General features: G+C 41.7%; 1 protein-coding gene across 1 annotated transcript; it reads left to right on the top strand.

The window, feature by feature from the left end:
* Positions 1-1,311: 1,311 nt before the first annotated feature.
* Positions 1,312-18,932, top strand: MUC21 (mucin 21, cell surface associated). The gene is made up of 5 exons (XM_036234708.1): positions 1,312-1,513; positions 1,825-1,967; positions 15,681-15,778; positions 17,539-18,403; positions 18,744-18,932. Exons 1-5 carry the CDS (start codon positions 1,312-1,314, stop codon positions 18,930-18,932), a joined length of 1,497 nt encoding a protein of 498 aa, XP_036090601.1.
* Positions 18,933-21,148: the final 2,216 nt, after the last annotated feature.

Consider the following 21,148-nt stretch of genomic DNA (forward strand, 5'->3'; position numbering starts at 1 on the left):
GCCTCTGAGATAATGACAGTATCCACCACTACAGCCTCTGTGACATCTGGAGAGTCTGTGTCCCGCACAACTACTTTGACACTAATGAAGCCACCACAGCATTTGTGCCTACCACAGTGTATCCCACACACTCTGAATGCGCTACAGCCTCTACTAGAACATCTAAAATCACTTTGCTCACTACTGTAGTGTCTGTGCCCACCACTTCCTGCATGATAACATCTTTGCTCACCAAGTCTCCACCACAGACTCCAAGGCCTCCATAGGATCTGAAACACTCACAATCATCACCACAGTCTCTGAGGTCAACACAGCCTTCACTGTGGCATCTGTTCCCATGATGACCTCTACCATAGCCTCTGAGACTACCAGGACCTTCATGGTAATGTCTGCGCCCACCACAGTCTTCACCATAGCTTCTGAAAGCACTATAGGCCCTGAACAATGTAGCTTCCTCCACAATCTCTGAGATGACTGTGGCCTCCTCTTCCACTTCTGAAGCCACCATGACCTTTACATTACCACATCCTCTACCAAAGCATCTGGATCCACCACAGTCACCACCGCAGACTCTGAGACAATAACAGTCTCCACCGAAGTCTCTGTGAAAACTGCTGAGCAGGTGCCCTCACAGCCACCACAATGTCAACGGAGACAAACACATCCGCACCCACTACTGCCTCCAGCTCAGTCTTTGAGACTCCTACAGGCTCCAAGACAATGTCTGTCCCCATCCTTGCCTCACCACAGTCCATGAGGGCACCACGACATCCGCAGAACATCCGTGCCCACAGCAACCTCCACTTTGATCTCTATCTCTGCTTCGGGACCAACCATATTCTCTGAGACCACCACATCCTCTGTATTAACAACTGTGTCCACAACAGCCTCCACCACTCATTCTAAGAACACAGCATCGTCAGAGACCACCATGGCCTCTATCACCAACTCAGACCACGAGAGCTGCCAGTGCAGCCTCTGATACCACTAGAGTCTCCACTGAAACCTCTGCAGAATCTGTGCCCCACACAGCCACCACTATGCCCCCTGAGACCATCACAGCCTCCTCTAGAGCCTTGATGGCAGCACATCCTCCATGCTAACATCTGTGCCCACCACCATATTTACCAATCACACCACCATACGCTCTGAGATCACCAGGGCTTCTACCACAGCCTCAGGGACCACTGTAGAGTCTGTGCCCACCAAGGTTTTCACCTCAACCTCTGAGGCTGCTGTGCACTTCTCCACAGCTTCTAAAAGTGCCACATCTCTATCAAAACACCTTCTGAAACCACCACAGTGTACACTATGGCCTCTGAGACCACCATAGGCTTTGACCTCTCCATGTCTTCCACCATAGCCTATGGGACACCTACTGCCCCCACAACAGTGTCTGTGCCCACAACAGCCTTGACCACAGTCTCTGAGAGGACTGCAGAGTCTTTGTCCACCACTCGCTCTGATACCACCAATGCTTCCACTGCAAGATCTGAGACCAGCATGGCCTACAGTCCAGCTTCTGAGGTCACTTCAGAGTCTGTTAACACCATGGCGTCCCCCACAGCCCCTGGGTCCACTGTGCCATTCACAACAACATCTGTGACCAGCACGGCCTCCCGCACAGGCTCTGATACCACCAAGTTCACTGCAATCTCCTCACCAACCTCTCAGCTCTCCATAGACTTTTCAACATTTTCTGTGCTTGCTACAAATAACATCACAGTTTATAAGACCCTTACTATCCCAATGGTCTCAACACAGCCTCTAAGAACACCACAGGCTCCTTCTCAGCATCTGTGCCCACCATATTTTCCTCCACAGCTTTTGGGGACACTGAGGCTTCCACTTCACCTTCTGGACCCATCACAGCCCCAGAGGTCACCACAGCCTTCACTCTGGCCTCATCACACCTCTTGGCCTCTACCTCCACCTGTGAGGCCACAGCGGTCTCCACCAATGTCCCTGTACCTTTCACAGACTCTTTCACCACCTTGGGGTCCACCAAGGCCACTGACTTTTCTACTCAGTCCATCACCAACACAGTTGTATCAAGGAATACCTACCACATCTCCCCTAAGCATGCACATTTAACTCCAGTGAAAACCACCATCTTTTCACCTGTTTCTATCGTTTATGCTCTAGACTCTTGTCAACGCATCACATATATTAGCTATAACTCATTCCCTCCTCTCGAATCTTACTTATTTCTACTCTAGCTTTACCTCCTTTTGTTTTTTGTCCAGTAATTCTTTTCCAATCAGAAATACTCCTTTGCAAATATCTCCTCACCACAAGTTAATGATATCCCATCACTTTCACCTACAGCAAACTCACCTCACCTCTGTTGACAGCCATTTCAGTTTGTCAGATACTCTCACTTCTGTGCCAAGTGTAATTAACTCTACTTAACCTGTGACACCTGTGACACCACCACATCTTCAATGTCTTGAGCCCTGGTCCAAGGATTGCAAACTACTTTTGTAAACTAAGTCTCGCTTGTTTTCTGTTTTTCCATTGTGGCCTGGAACCAGACCAACTTCCTGCATCTTTGTCACCACTGGAATGGAGTCTGTAACCACTGCTACCAACAAAACCATCCCTGGAATAGTCCCGAATTCCTCTGGCCTGGCTCCATCCACTGTGGGAACATCGTCTAGCACCTCTGTCCTAGGTACCAGGACCAACAAGAAGCGATCTACCCTTCGACCGACCTCTTCTCCTGGAACCAGCACTACCTTTCATAAGACAGGGCCTGTCCCCACGGGCATACCATATTTAGTGAGAGCCACATGCCAAAAAACATGACTAAATCAAGTGTACATTTGCGGCCTTGGGCCATCGCCCTCATCTCTCTGGCTGCAGATTAAAAGACACTACAGACAAAAGGAAGATGATGGTAAAAGATATTGCCTCGATGGACCCAGAGGGTATTGTGCTCAATGAAATAAGTTAGACAGAGAAAGACAAATATCACATTATTTTACATATATGTGGAATCTAAAGAAGAAAATTAACAACAACAAAAGTGGATATAAACTCATAGATACAGAGAATATTTTGAGGGCTACTAGATGGGAAGTGTTTGGGGGGATGATGAGAAAGGGAAAAATGATTAAGAAGTACAAATGAATAGTTGCAAAATGGAGATATAAAGTACAGCATAAGGAAAATAGTTAATGTAATAAATATGTAAGGGGAAGGGGGTATTAGATTTAGTGGGGTGATCAGTTTGTGAGTTATACAGATCTCTATTCACTATGCTGTACAACTGAAACTAACATATTATTGAATGACAACTATAATTAAAAAACCTCGTTGAATTGTACAATGTAAATACGAGCAACTAATTGTCTATTATATTTCAATAAAGCTGGGGGGGAAACTCATCTAATTGAATACCTAAGATCTATGCATATCACTGTTTATAAATTTAACCTAAAATAACCTATGTCACTTTTTGTTTTTTCTTTACTATATAATAGTTTTATCCCTGAGGGCAGTAACTAGTCTATCGGTATCACAAACTACTTTTTGTGAGCTAAGTCTTACTTGTTATGTTTTTCCAAATATAATGTTATTGGAACACAGTCACACCTATGCATTTATGTCTATAGCTGCTTTACAGTTACTTTGCACAGTTGTGACAGAGACTGTGTGACCCAAATAGCTTAGCAAATTTAATTTGAACCTTTACAAAAAAGTTTGCTAACCCTCGTTCTAGTCTTAGACCAAAATGATATTTTCCTATTCCGGCACTTGCTTTGAATAAAACCACCTCTGCACTTGCCATCAGCACTTGTGTTGGACATGATCTATCCACTTGGTTCTGAGCCTCTCAGCTATTCCAATAACTGACACAGTTCTCGCTTCAGTGTAACCACTTCTGATCTAAACACAAGCATTGCTGTGGAAGCCACCACCTCCACTGCTTCTGCTGTATTAGATCCTTTCACCTTGTTCTGAGTCCACACTCTCTTGTCCCTGGGGCCAGCCTCCTCCATGTGGATCAGGTTCTTCTAGATCTGTTCTGAGCACACTCACCTCGACTTTGTTAATCACCATAATTGTGTTAGATCATGTCACCTCTGCCCCTAGCCATGGCCACTGCCTCTCCCATGAGTAAATCTGATTCAATCATCTCTTCCTCCAGACCCCCTCCTACCTAGTGACTACATCATGAGAGTATCCAACCTTAGCACTTTTATTTGGTGGTGATTTTTGAGATTGAATAGTTCCTCCGCTTCTGCATGAATCATGGTCACACTTCTTTAATCTTCTACCTCCATGATCACCAGCACTTCCAGTGGACATATTCTACCTTCTCTTCTCCAAGACACTCACTTCTATTCTGGGGATCACAGCCTCTGGTAAATGCCTTTTTATCATCCCTCCTCCCGCCACAATATCTCCTCCAACCATCACCACCATAAATGTGTTAGATTCAACCCGTCTGCTCTAAATACATCTCTCTTCTCTTTAATTATTCTCCCTACAAATTCCGCATATTGTGTGACCTGTTTCCTAAGCACCAGGACCACTGGAATCAGACCAATTTCCTGCATCTTCGTCACCACTGGACTGGAGTCTGTGACCACTGCTACCAACAAAACTGTCCCTGGGATAGCTCTGAATTCCCCTGACCTGGCCCCATTCACTATGGGAACATCACCTACCGCCTCAGTTCCAAGTACCGGGACAACCAAGTAGGGATCTACCCTACAACTGACCTTTCCTTCTGGAAGCAGCACCACCTTTCATAAAATAGGGCCAGTCCCCACGGGCACAACCATATTTACTGAGCACCACATGTCAACAAATGTGACTAAACCAAGTAAACATTTGCAGCCCTGGGCCATCACCCTCATCTCTCAGGCTGCAGTCATGGTCAGTGTTGGGCTGTTAGTGGGAATGAGTTTTCGCCCGTGAGTCACTGTGCATGGAGATGAGGGAAACCCACCTAGAACATAGATCATGAGTGGGAATAGGCTAATGGGAAGAGGACTACTTGAATTTCCAGGATGAGAGCAATGTGTAGAGAGTCACACTTATTGTAGCCCATTACATAAGACCAGCAGGAACAAAGCTATAGTCTCACAGCCAGATGTACAGCTTTGTTGCAACAAGGGAGACTGTACACCAGGGTAACTAAGAGGATTGTTACAAAACTAAGGAAAAGAGTCATCACAGTTATGGAGGTATGCGCAGTTTTGGTGAAAGTTAAATGAACCAGAGTTTTAGTAAGCTCAAAGCAAAGCTGGGCTATGTGCACAACAGTCAATGGCAACCTAGACTGTAGATCCAAATGAAGTGGATCCAAGTTTCTTGGAAACAACAAAGTTATGATAGACATGGAATGTATTCAGAAACTCCTTATCTGCCCTTGGGTCAGAAATCAAGGCTATTTCTGCGTCAAAGTAACTTAGATTCTCCAGACAAAATTGAGATATTTCCTTCTTAGTGATGCAATTTAAAACACAAATTTGCAAATGTTTCACTGGCTACATCACTAAAGTGAGCAAGTCACTCAGAGAAGGGACTGTTATGCTTTCCAGCTGCAGTGTCCATTCCAGCTGCAGCATGTCCTTGGGGAAATGTTCTTTCCAGTGAGCCTTGTAGCTGACTCTGTCCCAGCTTCATTCCAGGTTGTCATCCCAGCTGATGAATGGCAGGGTAGACTGTTACTTTCTCAGTCTGAATTTTACTTTCTCATATAGTGTACAAATCATAAAGAAGTGAGGACTTTCTGGACTTTACAAGATGGATTACATGGGAGCCATGGCAGAAATGTCAACTTTCACATAATGAATGTCCTTAGGGTGTGACTGGACTGTTCTAAACCACAGACATCAGCCCCCATAAAGAGGAGCCAATAAGCTTAAGGATCCCACTCCATAAGGTCCATATAAGCTGAACACCTTAGACAGAGGAAGCTCAAGCCTGACCTAATAGCGTCACCAATGGATGCACTAGAGTCAAAGACTGACCCTCTGACCTGCTGTATCCAATGGCTTGGGACTGACGCACAGCTCTCTGCGCTGCTAGACCATAGCTCACTTTGGAGACACTAAGGGCTTTTATCCCTTCACTTTGTATGTAAGACTGTACTTCCCCTCTCTGTGTGTTGTGTGTTAACCTGCGTGGGTAACTGGTTGGTTTATCTGAGAAGGTTACATTCAATAAACCTGACATTGTGGAGACACAAATGCATTCAAGGGTGTTACTTCAATAGCTGCTTTTCTTGGTCGCAACACATAGCATGATATAAAGACCGCGAGAAGGAGAGAGATAGAAAATGTAAATTATAGATGCAGCAAGAAGTGAAAAAGAAGGAGAGGAAAGGTGAAGTGGGGGCTCAAGAGAGAGTTAGTGTGTAGGTCTATGTGGTGTGAATAGAGGAGAGTCGAGAGGATAATGGAAGTATATCTTTTATAAAGTAGCTAGAACAATAACACTAGAAAAATAATCTCTAGAAAGTGATGAATATTGGGCCCCTTCACTTTCATTATAGATGCTACCACGTGCTACATCTGAGAGCTCGCTTTCTCTCCTTTTATGATTTATATTTAAGTGAAAAAAAAGAACTTCTCTAGATACCTCTTAGCACAGCTAAGATAGGTGGAAATTTCAAAATATTTCACTAAGTACTAAGGGTGGATGACAAAGAAATAGCCTTAGCAAGAACAGAGGCCACAGAAACGTTCACCCTGTTATAGGAGTATCTTCTGATGCTCTGAGAGCTGACATTTTTTGAGCCCTGGAGTCCCCTATAGATCTCTGTGGTAGGTGTGACAGCCACATACCAGTAGCCAACTGCACTTGTGTGTTCCAGTCTCTGTCCTGGTCTTAATCTTCTATTTCAATATATTTCTTTTGTTCTATTAAAATACATTTATATTTTTCCATTTTGGCTGTGCGTATTCCTGTAAGTGGTCTTCAACATTTGTAGGATGAGCCAGAGCAAATACACAATAAATAAATGAAAATTTGACATACCAGCCAACAAATGGTTGGCATAATTTACAATTAACTTATTTGAGTTTCTCATCTCAGATTTTCTGATCTTTTTCTAGGTGAGAACAAAATAAGACTCATCAGCCCTGAGGAAGCCTCTAAATGTTTAAAATAAAGATAAAATAATAACTAGTATTTTATTAACTGTTCACTAGGTTTAAGGTTCAGAGCCAAGAGTGGAAGAGAACACTGTCTCTCCCTAGTTCTGGTTACTTTCAGGCCATATATTCTTACTGACTAAGACACTGGAGGCAGAGACTGAAGTAACTTTCGGAAGACCACAGGGCAAGGCAGTGACAGAGCCAGAGCTCTAACCAAGTCAGCTTGTCAGGAGAGCCCGTGCTCTTAGCAGAAGTGTTTATAGCTCATTCTCCAAGCATTAGCTCTTTGTGGGCCTTCCTTTATCTTTTTTCCCCCCTAAATTGAAGCATAACTTATAGGAAGTATATGAATCTGAAGTGTACAACTTGATTAATTTAAAATGTGCACACACCCATTTAACCACCACCCAGTTCAAACTATTGAACATTTCTATCATCTGAGTAATTTCCTTTGTGTCCCCTCCCTGTCAATACCTGCCCAACCCAAGGTAACTACTATTCTGACTTCTAATTTATGAACTTTGATTTATATTTATCAGTCCTCAAAGATAGGTTGGTATATTAACACAATGAAAGGCTCTCTATTTCTGGGACTTTCTACTCCCTAGGTATTCCTATATAGATTTACCCTTATCTGGAAAGCTGAGTGGCAAATAACCTCACCAAGGTATCAAGCAACGATCACAGCATTCATAGAGAGAATATGTAAGTGCAATAACTAGGAAGGCTATTTCTCAGAGAACTGAATAAATAAATGAGAGGAAGAGAAACAGCACACCTACAAAAAAAATGGATGAGAACAGAGAAAACAGAAAGTACTAGAAAGTGAAAATTTGTGATTTTTGACAATCCAAGAAGGTTTAATGATATGAAAGGAGAGGTTTAAATTAAAAAAATTTCCCCTCTATTTTAGAAGGGCTTTTCTTTTCCTCTGATAAATAGAGGCATTTATAACCTCATGGCCACAGCCTTGGCTTTTGTCTGGACTGGGTTCTGGAATGTTCCGTACCCTGGAAAATGAACTGGTTCATGGAGGAGCACATGGTTTTGGGTGCAGAGTGGGCCATGAAGTGGGCCATGAGTTGAGTCACAACCAGGGATATGGTTATGGTATGAGTCATGGTGGGAGTCATGGACATGGATCACACAGATAGCCACCGAGGAAGCTATGGAGGAAAGGGAGTATGGACATAGACTGAATAATAGAGGGTGCTATTGAAAAGAAAACATTGGGGGGTGGTGGTGAAGGGTCATGGGAGAGAAGGCAGTGACCATAAAATCAGTCTGGATAGGCCTCTAGAATGTCTTCAGGGAATCGTCCATACAGATGGTCATGAGCAAGGTCAAGAAAAGAGCCAGAGAAAAGATTATTGAAAGTTTGACCAACAAATTAGCCAGAAAAACAGAGAATGGTTCTGGAGGAGACCTGCAGCCTCATCAGGTTTAGTTATGAGCTCAAGTAAAAATATTCTCTGAGCTTAAGGATAGTTAAAAATTTCTTAGGAGGTTACAGTGACCAACCTCAGAACAATTTCTCTATGATCTCCCAACATGCAAATGATAACCCATTATCTTTTGGCTTTGGATTTCTTTTTTGTTTCCTCAGGATGTAATGTGACCAGTAAGAAGAAGCATGGTATTCTTATAGCTTAAAAAAGAAAAATCTCATAGTATTTCTGATAGAAAGATGATTTGCTTGTTTGTTTATGTGTCGGGGCTTTTCTTTCCCTTTTTCCTTTGTTACTGATTGCTTACTATGTGCTAAGCATTGTATTAGGTGACTTTAAATGCACTACCATTTGATAATTTTGAAATTTATAATCTCAAAACAATTTTTTGATAACTTCTACTTATCTGGCAAGAGAGTGGACAAGATACATTAACAACTCATCTCAGTGAAAGCAACAAAAATTGCTGGATAAAATATTGAAAAATATCTTTGTAATTATATAAATTAGCTGGGCAGATAGTAGGTAATATTTAGATCAATAACCAAGAGAAGATGAGGACTCAGAGGTTGAAGGAGAGCTCTGAACCAGGCTTTGCACTGAAGGCATTAGCTACATCTGGTGAACTTTAACTTATCTTCTCACAGCTTCTTAGCATGAAGATACGGGAGGTAAAGTCCAGGATCTGCACAGGGGTAGAGTTTAATAGAAAACCCTAAATAAAGCTGAGATCTAACAGGGTTAAAGCTTAAGTGCATGGTTAAACTAGAACAAAACTACATTGCCTATCATGCACATTTGGGACCGAGAAAAATGTCTATTTCTAAACTTGACATGGAGTGGAGGGGGTGAAAAATCTCCCTTGAGAATTTGTAAATTGGATGATCATCTTCACTTTTTTTTAAAGTCACAGTAAGGCAAACTTGTTGAATCATTTTGTAATGAGACCAAAAATTAGAAAAACCACACTCATAGCATAAAGGTATTTCTTAAACGGGGAAAAATGACAATCCTTTCTTTGCTTAAACAATCTTTGCTTAAATTAGCAGTCTAAAAGGACAAAAGCAATAGAAAAGGTTAAAAATGCTGTTAATTTCTAAGACTTCCACAGGAAAAAAATACTTAACAACTATCCTCTGGATTCTAAGAAGAAAGGGATTCACACCAGAGACATCTTCATTGAAAGATGATATTACATCAAGGATTATCTAGGCAAAAATTGTCGGTTGATATTTCAGGTGTCCCAGCTGTACAAATGGCTTTTGTGGCTGGTTGAGGGGCCGATTCCAAAAATAGTGGGAGTTCTCCCTCTAATTTATCAGGTTTTAATCCTGACTGTGGAGCTGTTTGATGAAAGGTACACAGTAGGAATTCTGCAAGTTCTTGTTAGCAACATGACCTTCACTGATCTGATGTCCATTCTTTCCTTTTTTAATTGAGGTACAATGGACATATTATATTAGTTTAGTGTACAACGCAATAATTTGATATTTTATACACTGTGAAATGATCACTACAGTAAGTCTAGTTAACATCTGTCTAGGTTTGGAGCTTCAACTCATACAAACTGGATATTAGGAAAACCATCTTAGATCTACTCAGTGCCCTCTAGGTCTCCTTCATCTTTGGGAAGATTTTTTCTCCTTACTGCTTTGTCTCTGCCAAATCTATGTGACAAGTAAGGAGAAAATCACTGGGATGTGCTACAAATTAAAATCTCAAAATGCACTTAGAATCTATATATTTATGTTTTTCTTTGTTTTTTTTTTCCTTTGTCCTTTATTATCTCATGCTTATTATGTGCCAAACACTGTGCTGTGCCTTTAAATACACCAGCATTTATTTCTCAGAACAATCCAATGAGAACTTAAATTTCTGGGTTTATAACGGGCTAGGTATCTTGACTTAAAATACCCTGAAAAACTTAAAATGGTGGACTGAAAAATCTTCTTAGATGAACCAGTGAGTCAACAGGAAAGTAAGGAATGCTAAAATTAAAGACTAAGTTAAGGCAGGCACCCAAGGAGGTAAGGGGAGTACTGAAGCCAACTTTTGACAAACCCGGTGAACTTAAGCTTTAGTAGCACAACCTCAATAGGACCAGCTAAGGTAGTAACTCTAGGAGAAGACCCTCACATTAATCCGAAACCTTTCGAGAGAGTGTAAACTAAAAATAAACCCACCCCTCCCCTAAGGAAATGCAAGTAAAATTGTCTTTAAACTAGATGCAAGGAAAAGGAGAAGAGGGGGAATTATCTCTTGAGAAATAGCTCGTAACTACAACACTACTTTATATGGTTTTCAGCCCCAAATCATGGGTAATTCAAAAGACCTCAAGCCTACCATTTATGCAAAGTATATTTTTACCAGCTTTATTGAAATAAAGTAGACAATTAGATGCTTGTATTTATATTGTACAATTCAATGAGTTTTTTAAAAAGAATTATCCTTGGCACACAATAATATATTAGTTTCAGTTGTACAACATAGTGATTAGAGATCTATATAACTTCACAAAGCAGTCAGCCCACTATAACAGGCACTCATCTTCCCCCTTACATATTTATTACAACATTGTTAACTATTTTCCTTATGCTACACTTTTTATCTCCACGTCTTTTTTGTAACTACCCATTTATAATTCTTAATCCCTTTGCCCTTTTTCATTGTCCTGCCCACCACCCCTCCCCTTTAGTAGTCCTCAAAATATTCTCTGTATCTATGTTTGTTTCCGTTGTTGTTGTTATTGTTGTTTATTTGTTCTTTAGATTCCACATGTATGTGAAATTATACGATATTTGTCTTTCTCTGTCTGACTTACTCCACTCAGCACAATACCCTTTAGGTCCATCAAGGCAATATCTTTTTCTATCCCCTTCCTTTCAGTTTATGAAGTGAGTCTCTTGTAGGAAGACTATATAGGGGTCTTGTTTTCTTATTCATTCAGCCACCCTCTCTCTTGGTTGGAGCACTTAATTCTTTTCCATGTGAGGTGCATGTTGATAGGAATGTAATTATTACTATTCTTTATTCATGGTTTTGATATATATATATATATAGTTTTGATATATATAAAAATATAAATATAAATATATATAATATATATATAATTTCCTTCTTAAAGAAGTCTCTCCAACATTTCCAGTAATATTGGCTTGGTGTTGATAAATTCCTTTAGCTTATTTTTGTCTGGGAAGCTCTTTATCTGTCCATCAACTCTAAACGATAGCTTTGCTGGGTGAAGTATTCTTGGTTATAGATTTTGGGTTTTTATCACATTGAATATTTTGTGCCAAGCCTTTCTGTCCTGCATAGTTTCTTTTGAGAAATCAGCTGCCAGTCTTATGAGTGCTCTTTTGTAGATAGCTAACTGCTTTTCACTTGATGCTTTTAAGATTCTCTCTTTGTATTTAACCTTTGGCATTTTAATTATGATGTGTCTTGGTGTGAACCTCTTTAGGTTCATCTTTTTGGAGGTCTTTCTGTATGTCTATTTCCTTCACCAGATGAGGGCAGTTTTCCACCATTATTTCTTCAAATAGCTTTTCCACTTCTTGTTCTTCCTCTTCAGGTACCCTTATGACATGGATATTTTTACATTTAATAGTGTCCCATAGGCTTACTAAATTATTATTATAGTCTTGGCTTCTTTTTTCTTGTCATTCTAACTGAGTATCCCTGGATTCTTAATCCTCTGTATTAGTGGTTCAATCTTCTTCTTTATCTACTCTGTTGATTCCCTCTAATATATTCTCCACCACAGATAATGTGTTCTTCATTTATGACTGGTTCCTTTTATAATTTTCATTTCTATTTTTATGTTTTTTTTATATCTTTGTTAAAATTCCCACTGATTTTGTCTACATTTCCCCTAAGTTCATTGAGCCTCTTTATAACCAGTGTTTTGAACTCTGCATGTTAGATTGCTTGACTCCATTATTCCTGGATCTCTGTTCTGATCTCTCTTACAGTTTCTACTTCTTTGTCTTCCCATTTTGGCTGTCTTTCCGTGTCTGTTTCTATATACTAAGCAAAGCTCCTAAGTCTCCCAGTCTTTGTGTAGAAGGCGTCTACTGGCACAGTCCTGAGAAGGGTTCAGCTACAGGCCAACTTCAGCCCAAACCTGTGCCCCTGTTAAGATTCAACAAGCAATCCATAGATGCTGTGCTTTTAGTTACCTCAAGAGGCCCCGCAGTTGCCACCAGTGTGAGTTTTGGTGCTGCTCAGCAAGGAGCACCAGACTCACCAAGGGCACTCTTGGATGTGTTTTGGGTAGGGCTGTGAGTTGGGGGAGGTGAAATTTCATGGAATCCTCTGGGTGGAACAACCTCTATTATCCAGTTTGATGCAGTCTCAGCTATGGTGGATCTGCATCCGTACACTGTGAGGAGGGAGGGATCAACAGAGGAACAATGGTTACTGCTAGCACTTCTGCCAAGGAGAAGCTTCACCTCTGGCCCTTGCTCTGACAATTCAATGTTCCCCTGTAAGTCCCTGGTGCTCTCTCCATGCAGCTGACCCAGCGCTGGTGCCCAGAGTGAGCAGGTCCATCACCACGAAAGTCCACTTGCAGTCACGGCCCCTTTAAGAGGCATCTGCAGCTGCTGACTTCCATGCTGCAGCCTCTGTCCCACTCAGCTGCTTTGACCGAACAGCCTCACCTCTTTGCCCGCTCCTACCTTCTACTGTTGCTGGGTGAGTTCTTATTTCTCTCCCTAGTTGTAGTGCTTCTGTTCATCTATATCCCAGATGACTCTGATTACTGTTTATCCATGTTTCTGTCACAACTTTGATTTGGTTGACAGAGGGATGAACAAAGTTTTTATTATCTATGCCATTTTTTTCAATCTTCAAGCCTATCATTTAATCTAAAAGAATCCTCCATTGGTAATGCCTCCAAATGCTTAGCCAAAATATGCAAGTTCAAGGAACTTTTACAGATAACATTACAAGAAAAATAAATTTGTAGTCATAAATCTCAACCACAAATGAAAACAGACACCAGGAGTGAAAGCCAGCAAGAAACAAAACAAAACAAAACAAAACAAAACAAAACAAAACAAAACAAAACAAAACAAAATAGTAGGATCAGATCCACAAAAGCTGTAGGTATTGGAATAATTAAATACAGAATATAATCCAAGTAGGTTTATATGTGTATCATAGCTTTATGGTAGTCTGCTAATACCATTCTCCATCTTTAAACAATAGAATTTTCAGATTTCAGTTGCGCACATATCCACTCATCTAAAAAGTATATTTCTCAGTCTCTTTTGAAACTTACTGTAGCTATGTGACCTTGTTCTGTCTTATGGCGTATAAGTAGACAATAATCTCTCATGAAGTGAAAAAACAAGATGGATTTGAAATACTTAATAACATTAGGATATGAGTTGGGAGATGGGTAATAAGGATTAAAGTGTTTCAAGGTCCTCATACTGTTTTGAAGAAGAGTAAAAATATTAATTACATTTAGACTCTGATAAATTAAGTATGCATGTAACAATTTTTTTTTTTTTTAGGATGGCCTCTAAAAGGTAAGATCTAGACTTGAATTCAGGACCTCTGCCTCCACACAGTTCTAGAGAGGATAGAGAAGGTTTCTTTCTTAGAGTTTTATTGGCTTTTCAGCCACAGAATAAGATTGTTAGGAGTCCAACCTGTCACTTACCCCTTACCCTCAGCCTCAGAGACTGTTCATCACAGCCACTAAGCAGTTTTGTGCCTGAGTCTTTCCCAACATACTCTGTACTTTCCTGACTCTCAGACTCACTCATTTCAAGCTCCTTTGTGTCTCTAGCCCCCTCCTGCCTACCAGCTTCTTTATAATAGTTCTAATAGGTTGGGGATGCTCATTCACCTAAAAATAAACTATCTGAGATGTCACCTCTTCCACGAAACTTCTCCTCATTGACGTGAATGAAGACAGCTGACTTCTGTTACACACACTATGTATAGCACTCCCATCAATACCACCCCTCTTGCCCTGGACACAAGATGCCTTCACCATGAACTCCCCAACTCTTCCACTCATTTAAGTTTGTCCAGTCATGCTCATTTATCTGACTGTGTGTCTTTTCTGCTGCTACATCCATGTCCAGACACAATGCAAAGCTCCTGAAGTACTTGGACTATAGATCTCTCTTCTCCAACAGACTTGAAGTCTCCTGGTATGGTGTCCGAGGTACACCCTACTGAGAGATGCTTCACTGAGGCTTATGAAAAGGGACATTTATAGGATACCAGGGTGGAAAAGCTCTTATAAATTCCTCTGAAAGCAAGCAACAAGAAAATCCTGTGGTTGAGTGTCATAAGGGGGCCCTATGCCACCCCTGCATCTTCTGAGACTGACATACCTGAGAGACCTCAAGGATGGCTTCATTAATCTCTAGATCTCTCTTCCCCTGTTCATTCAGTGTGCATTGTTGAATGCCTACAGCATACACAGCAGTGCTCCATCTGTTTTCTGTTTATAAGCCAGAAGCCTTCATCCCTAGTTACTGCTCTTTTATGAGTCTCATATTTCTGTTTGGTTTAGAGATGTGGGATCCTGCACCCTCAGCTCAGTCCATTAGGGCTTCTTCCTTGCTAAGTCAGTACACAAGATTTCCTGACCAGGAAATAGAGTCTTAACGTAGAACAGGTTTTTGGCCCCATCCCGGCCTCAGAGGGTGGGTCCTTTCCACTCTGACAACCTTGATCTTCTTATCCCATTCTACTTCCTGCTGTAACCCAGCCCAGTGCTCTGTCTAGTGTGATCATGTCATTCTCCTTTTTCACCTTCCTCTTGACCCCTAAACTATTTCTTCCCAGGCTCAGTATTGTTTTGTTAGCTGCTCACAGTTGATAGAAGAACAAGTCAACTTCCCCACTCCTCCCCAACCCATATGAAGGTATAAAGGCCCCTGAAGCTTTTGCACAATAAAGAAAGAGGCAACGACATCACATGGAAGAAGTTTAAGAAACCTGGCACCCTAATCTCTCAACCCACCATCCCCCCAAGCTCAAGGTTCTTCCCAAGAACACGTATTTGGGAGACCCAAGCTCCTGGAGCTCTAGCCTTTTATATCTTCCCTTGAACTCTCCTTTCTCAAGAATATTGCTCTTTGCCTTCTAGGTCTTGATCACATCTGGGATCCAGGCATCTTGCTTTCCAGCCACCGAGAGGCAGATCGAGATGCAGATTGAGATGCAGAAAGAAAACATTCCTGTTAAGTATTGGTTACTATTGCATCTCCTACTTTTAGAATATGGTGAGTGATTTTCTTTAAAAGTGGGTGGTCTGAGAACCTCTGAGGGCTTTTGGTGGTGGTGACCACTACTAGGCTAGCTCTGGTTCTCCTCCATGGAGTGAGGACCATCATTTTACTCCAATCACTTCAGTCTAATAATGTATCACCAGGGAGACAGTCAGAGCACAGTGGTTAAAACTGTGGACTCTGGTCTCAGATTGCCTGCATATGAATTATGGCTCCATCTTTCACCTGTGTACTTTGGGTGAGTTGTTTAACTTCTCTGTGCCTCAGTTTCTGCATCTATAAAATGGTAATAACCTGTGTGATATAGCTGAGGGTTAAATATTAGGAATAAGAAGTTGACTATTTAAAAAAATATCACTCATCTATATTTTACAAACTTAATTTCTCTCCTGTTCCTAATACTAATTGCACATCAGCCTAAGTTAGCCTCAGACCGAGGAGAATAGGATTCAAGAGTCAAAACTGACTCCTACCCTGTATTCACACCCCTGGCACTCAAACACTCCCTGGGCCGACTCCTATTGAACAACTGGAAAGCAGGACTTCTTTGAGAATTTATTATTTTGGATCAAAATTAGCCCTCTTATCATTTTGATTCCTCTATTCTGTTCTTTAAAACTTCTCAGATCAAATTCACTATCTCTTTCACATGTCACCCCTTCTTTTGGTCATTTTACTTTCTTAATTTTACTCATGATTCTGATCTTAACCCCAATTTGTACCTTATGCAAAATTTGGGAACCTTCCCAAAATAGAGTTACCTTCAATCTTCTGTTAGTTCAAATAAGACTGAGAAAAAAATACACATGTGCAGAGCAAAGTGATAGGCGCCCATGTTCCAAATAGTAATAAAATGGGCCACGATGAGATAAATACAGGCTCTGGGAATCCTGAGTGTCTTTGTCCTTTAGAGTAGTGAGGGGTTAAAAAACAGGCATAACCTTAACTCCAGCTGAGCCTCCAAGAAGATTGAAAGGCTTCTCTATACCTGTAGATATTGATTTATAGCCCTTAATACTGGGATATCTTATACATTTAAGCTACATATAACTTGTTCTTCTCCAGCTTTTGCCATAGTTATCAGGAGCCCCTAGAACTTTAATGCATATAAAAACATTAGCCCCTTTAGAAGAGGCAGCTATCTGGGTCCCATCTCAAACTCTGACTTGCTTAATCTGGAGTGGTTTGAGTAGGAAACTTTATTTTCAACAAGCTCTCCAGATAATCCTATTGTGGGTATTTTCTGAATAACACTCTGGAAATATTTTCCAAGAAGGGAGTAATACTTCTTTAAGAATGAATTAATCAATGTATACTAATTTCACCTGGGTCCTACAATTCCTTTATGATACTTTTAATCTTGTATAGCAGATTTTGGAATGAGCTTACTGCCAGTGAAAACAGGTCTTGCAAACCTGGTATTCAGGTTAGGTGGGGAGGGTGACTGAAAATGGTGGCTGAAAGTGAAGATTCCATAGCCTGTGTTCAAATTTCTGTTATATGACTTACCAGCTGTATAAACTTGGGCTAGACTCCATTTCTAAGCCTCAATTTCTTTATCTTAGGCAATAATAATAGTATCTATTTCGTAGGCCCATCGTGAGCATTAAATTATCTATGTAATGAATTTAACCAAGTGTTAAGCAGAAAGTATATATGCTCAACATATATTTATCATCATGTATCATTATTGTCAGGCATAACCTCTGGTGATAGTAGCACATCTGTTAACACCCGTTCTAATGTAGCCTCCAGTGGGGCTGGTATAGCCTCCAACACTGGATCCAGTGGGACCAGTACAGCCTCCAGTACTGCATCCAGCGTGACCCTCAGTGGGACCAGCACAGCTTCCAACGCTGGATCCAGCGTGACCTCCAGTGGGACCAGCACAGCTGCCAACGCTGGATCCAGCGTGACCTCCAGTGGGTCCAGCACAGCTGCCAACGCTGGATCCAGCGTGACCTCCAGTGGGACCAGCACAGCTGCCAACGCTGGATCCAGCGTGACCTCCAGTGGGACCAGCACAGCTGCCAACGCTGGATCCAGCGTGACCTCCAGTGGGACCAGCACAGCTGCCAACGCTGGATCCAGCGTGACCTCCAGTGGGACCAGCACAGCTGCCAACGCTGGATCCAGCGTGACCTCCAGTGGGACCAGCACAGCTGCCAACGCTGGATCCAGCGTGACCTCCAGTGGGACCAGCACAGCTGCCAACGCTGGATCCAGCGTGACCTCCAGTGGGACCAGCACAGCTGCCAACATTGGATCCAGCGTGACCTCCAGTGGGACCAGCATAGCTGCCAACACTGGGTCCAGCGTGACCTCCAGTGGAATCAGCACAGCCTCCAGTACTGGATCTAGCACAGCTGCCAACACTGGATCCAGTACAACCATAGGAGGCTCGGGCACACCTTCTTCAACTAGAATGCACGCAACTTCCAATAGAATTAGCACAAGTGCTGCTACTTCAAAGAATAAAGTGGAGCCCAGTGGGTCGCTGAAGCCATGGGAAATCTTCCTCATTACTCTAGTCTCAGCTGTAGTGGCTGTGGGATTCTTTGCTGGGCTCTTCTTCTGTGTGGTAAGTGCCTAATACGTAGGGAAGTGCCTGGGAGAGGGAGTAGCAGGAACATAAGGAAATAGGGTATGAATAGTAGGGGAACCAAGTTGAGTAGGGAGGAAAGAAAGATCAGGAGGAAGTTACTAAAGAGAAATAGCAAACTAGAACCAGAGGAGCCAATCAATGTGCAGAGGAAACCATTGCCTTGAGGGAAAAGGAGGCCAAACAAAGGAATAAAAGTGGATGAAAGGAGCACTAGGTGACTGATGGTTTGAAGTGGGAGAAGATTCCAGAAGGAGTCCATGGTGAAGATTTGGGAGAGGGGGATATAATTCTGAAACTATTCACTCTCTTTTTCTAGAGAAACTCCCTGTCCCTGAGAGATGTCTTTGACACAGGTGTCTACCATCCCCACGGCCTCCACCTTTCCCCAGGCCCTGGAGGGAATCATGGAGATCACCACAGGCCTCGGTGGGGCTCTGACTGGTTCTGGAGGAGACCAGTATCTTCCACAGCCATGGAGATGAGAGGGAGATACAATGGACCTTAAGCAGCTGCTGAAGCCAGAGTGCCAAATTCTTCATGGAGGAAGCTGACCTGAGGGACTAGAGTTCTAAATGTCTTCTCATTCATCTGCAGGATTCCCCTCCTAACTTTGGGTCTGTGACAGCTTTTATGAAGATACTTCCTCCCTCTCTCTTGCTTTTACTGGACATTGGAAAGAGGAGTCTCTATTGGTAATTTAGCTAAGAAATAAACACATCCAAAATATATGTACATGAGTGGGTGTTTACAGCGCCGTGTTGAATTTCCCAGTTATATGAGAGAACCTCTATGCTGAAATCCACCTGGTGATAAAAATCTTCATAGTAAAATCTAGAGACTTCATTCATGTTTGTCTCCATTTTCTAATTCTTCTTGTCCCAAGTAGGACCTCAGTATCCTTGAGACTCACTCAGGTTGACAGGGGAATTGAGTTGAAAGAAATGAGGAGGAAGGGAATGTACCAGGATTCTATAGACTCATCGCACAGGCCTGTCATACACAGAGATCTCGTGTGGCACATAGGGACTCCAGAGCATGACAATGTGGAGAGGCACAGTTACATGTGTTATGGGCTGAGGTGTATTTGCTCAGTCACAGTATTTGGGGCATTTACATGTGCTTCAGACCTGGGCTACTTGTCAGAATGAAGGTGGTAGCTGGTGCTTTTCTCAGAGAGAAAGCGCTTTCTATTTATTTTACCAGGGAAAGGTCTCTGTGGCCTTAACCTTTCTGGTTAAGGTCTAACCTTTTAAGAGGCTCATGGGGTAAAGCCTGAGATTCTCAGGAATTCCCTACCAGAAGGGCTGCACATATCCTTTCAGTGGAACCTAGGGAGAAGGGTAGCTGCTTTGGAAAGTTAAGTTGTTTCAGATTCCATGAGGCAGTGAGAGGACTCTCACCTCTGACAGAGCCCTCAGGAGGGAATTAGCAGATTGTTGATAAGTTCACCCCAAATCACAGCAGTGGGAATTGCTTTGCCTTCCAACACTCACTGCGTTTCTCAAAACCCAAAGAGTTGAAACTAATTAATAATGCCACGCTAAGCCATAAACAGGCTAATTATCATCCCCTTACTTAAAGGGATCCAGCAACAAGAAGGAGAAGTTGAGTTGAACCACCTGAGAAGGTGCTTCCCACTGGTGTGAACTGCGGAGACCATAATGTGAAAAACATGAAAATAAATGAGATAAGGCCAGGGGATTCATTTAGGTAATTAAAAATGATAAAATATGCATATTCACACATAAAATTTTAGACAAAATGAAAAAGACTGGCCATTATTGAGAATAAAATTAACCTGGAAGAGCAAGTGGGAAAAATAGCTCAATTAGACACAGCAATACAGAGATGAAAACCACCTGGAAAATGTAAGACACTTGGAGGATAGACTCAGGAGAACTAACATGTGAATGAGAGCAAGCAAAAGAATAATAGAGAAGATTGAGTTTTCAGATTGAAAGGGTTCTCTAACCCCAAAACCACTGAGTTACCTATTTTAAATAGGTGAACTATATACTAAATAAACTATATCTCAATAAAGCTATTAAAATATTATTACCAAGCATTATAAAAATTGTGTAAATAAAAATTTTGGTTTTCAAAGACACACAACAAGTGACTCAAAACAATGGGCAGTTGGAATAGAGGGAGATGAAAGGGAGTAAACCATGGTGAACAGTTTATCTTGTGATTAATTCACATGGTTATTCTGTGACTACTCGCTACTCCCAGAAACTGGAACATATTTATAGAGTAGAAGGCATTGTTACTCAACTTTTGTCATGAACTTGTCATAAAACACATTCACATGAATGCAGATGTTTTAATCCGGCAAAGCCCCAGCTCACCAAGCATACTTGACCCAAGCAGAGTCCAGGAAGTGGACAGAATTAAGTGCTGCCCCTTCCAGACCTTGCACTTTTACACTGTTGGTCTAGCACGGTGATCTTTGAAGGAGTCTGTCCCATGCTCTAGGAGGTACACCAAAAGAACATTATGAAGGTGTGGGAATTTTACCGGCATTATTTTCCAGATCTTCAACTTTCACATATGTATTTTTGCCTAAAACTAATATGTCTGAGGAGTTCTCTGTGGTCAGAGCATCTGTTATACTTTTCTAAATCCCCGCTTACGACCACTCACCTTTTTCTTTTCTAGCCCTTATATTATTATGGTGCAAATGAAGGGATAACTCAAAAATATCTTCTAATTTAGGCATCA

Source organism: Rousettus aegyptiacus, unplaced genomic scaffold (genome assembly GCF_014176215.1).
Source record: "Rousettus aegyptiacus isolate mRouAeg1 unplaced genomic scaffold, mRouAeg1.p scaffold_m13_p_1, whole genome shotgun sequence".
In the NCBI taxonomy this organism is placed as follows: domain Eukaryota; kingdom Metazoa; phylum Chordata; class Mammalia; order Chiroptera; family Pteropodidae; genus Rousettus; species Rousettus aegyptiacus.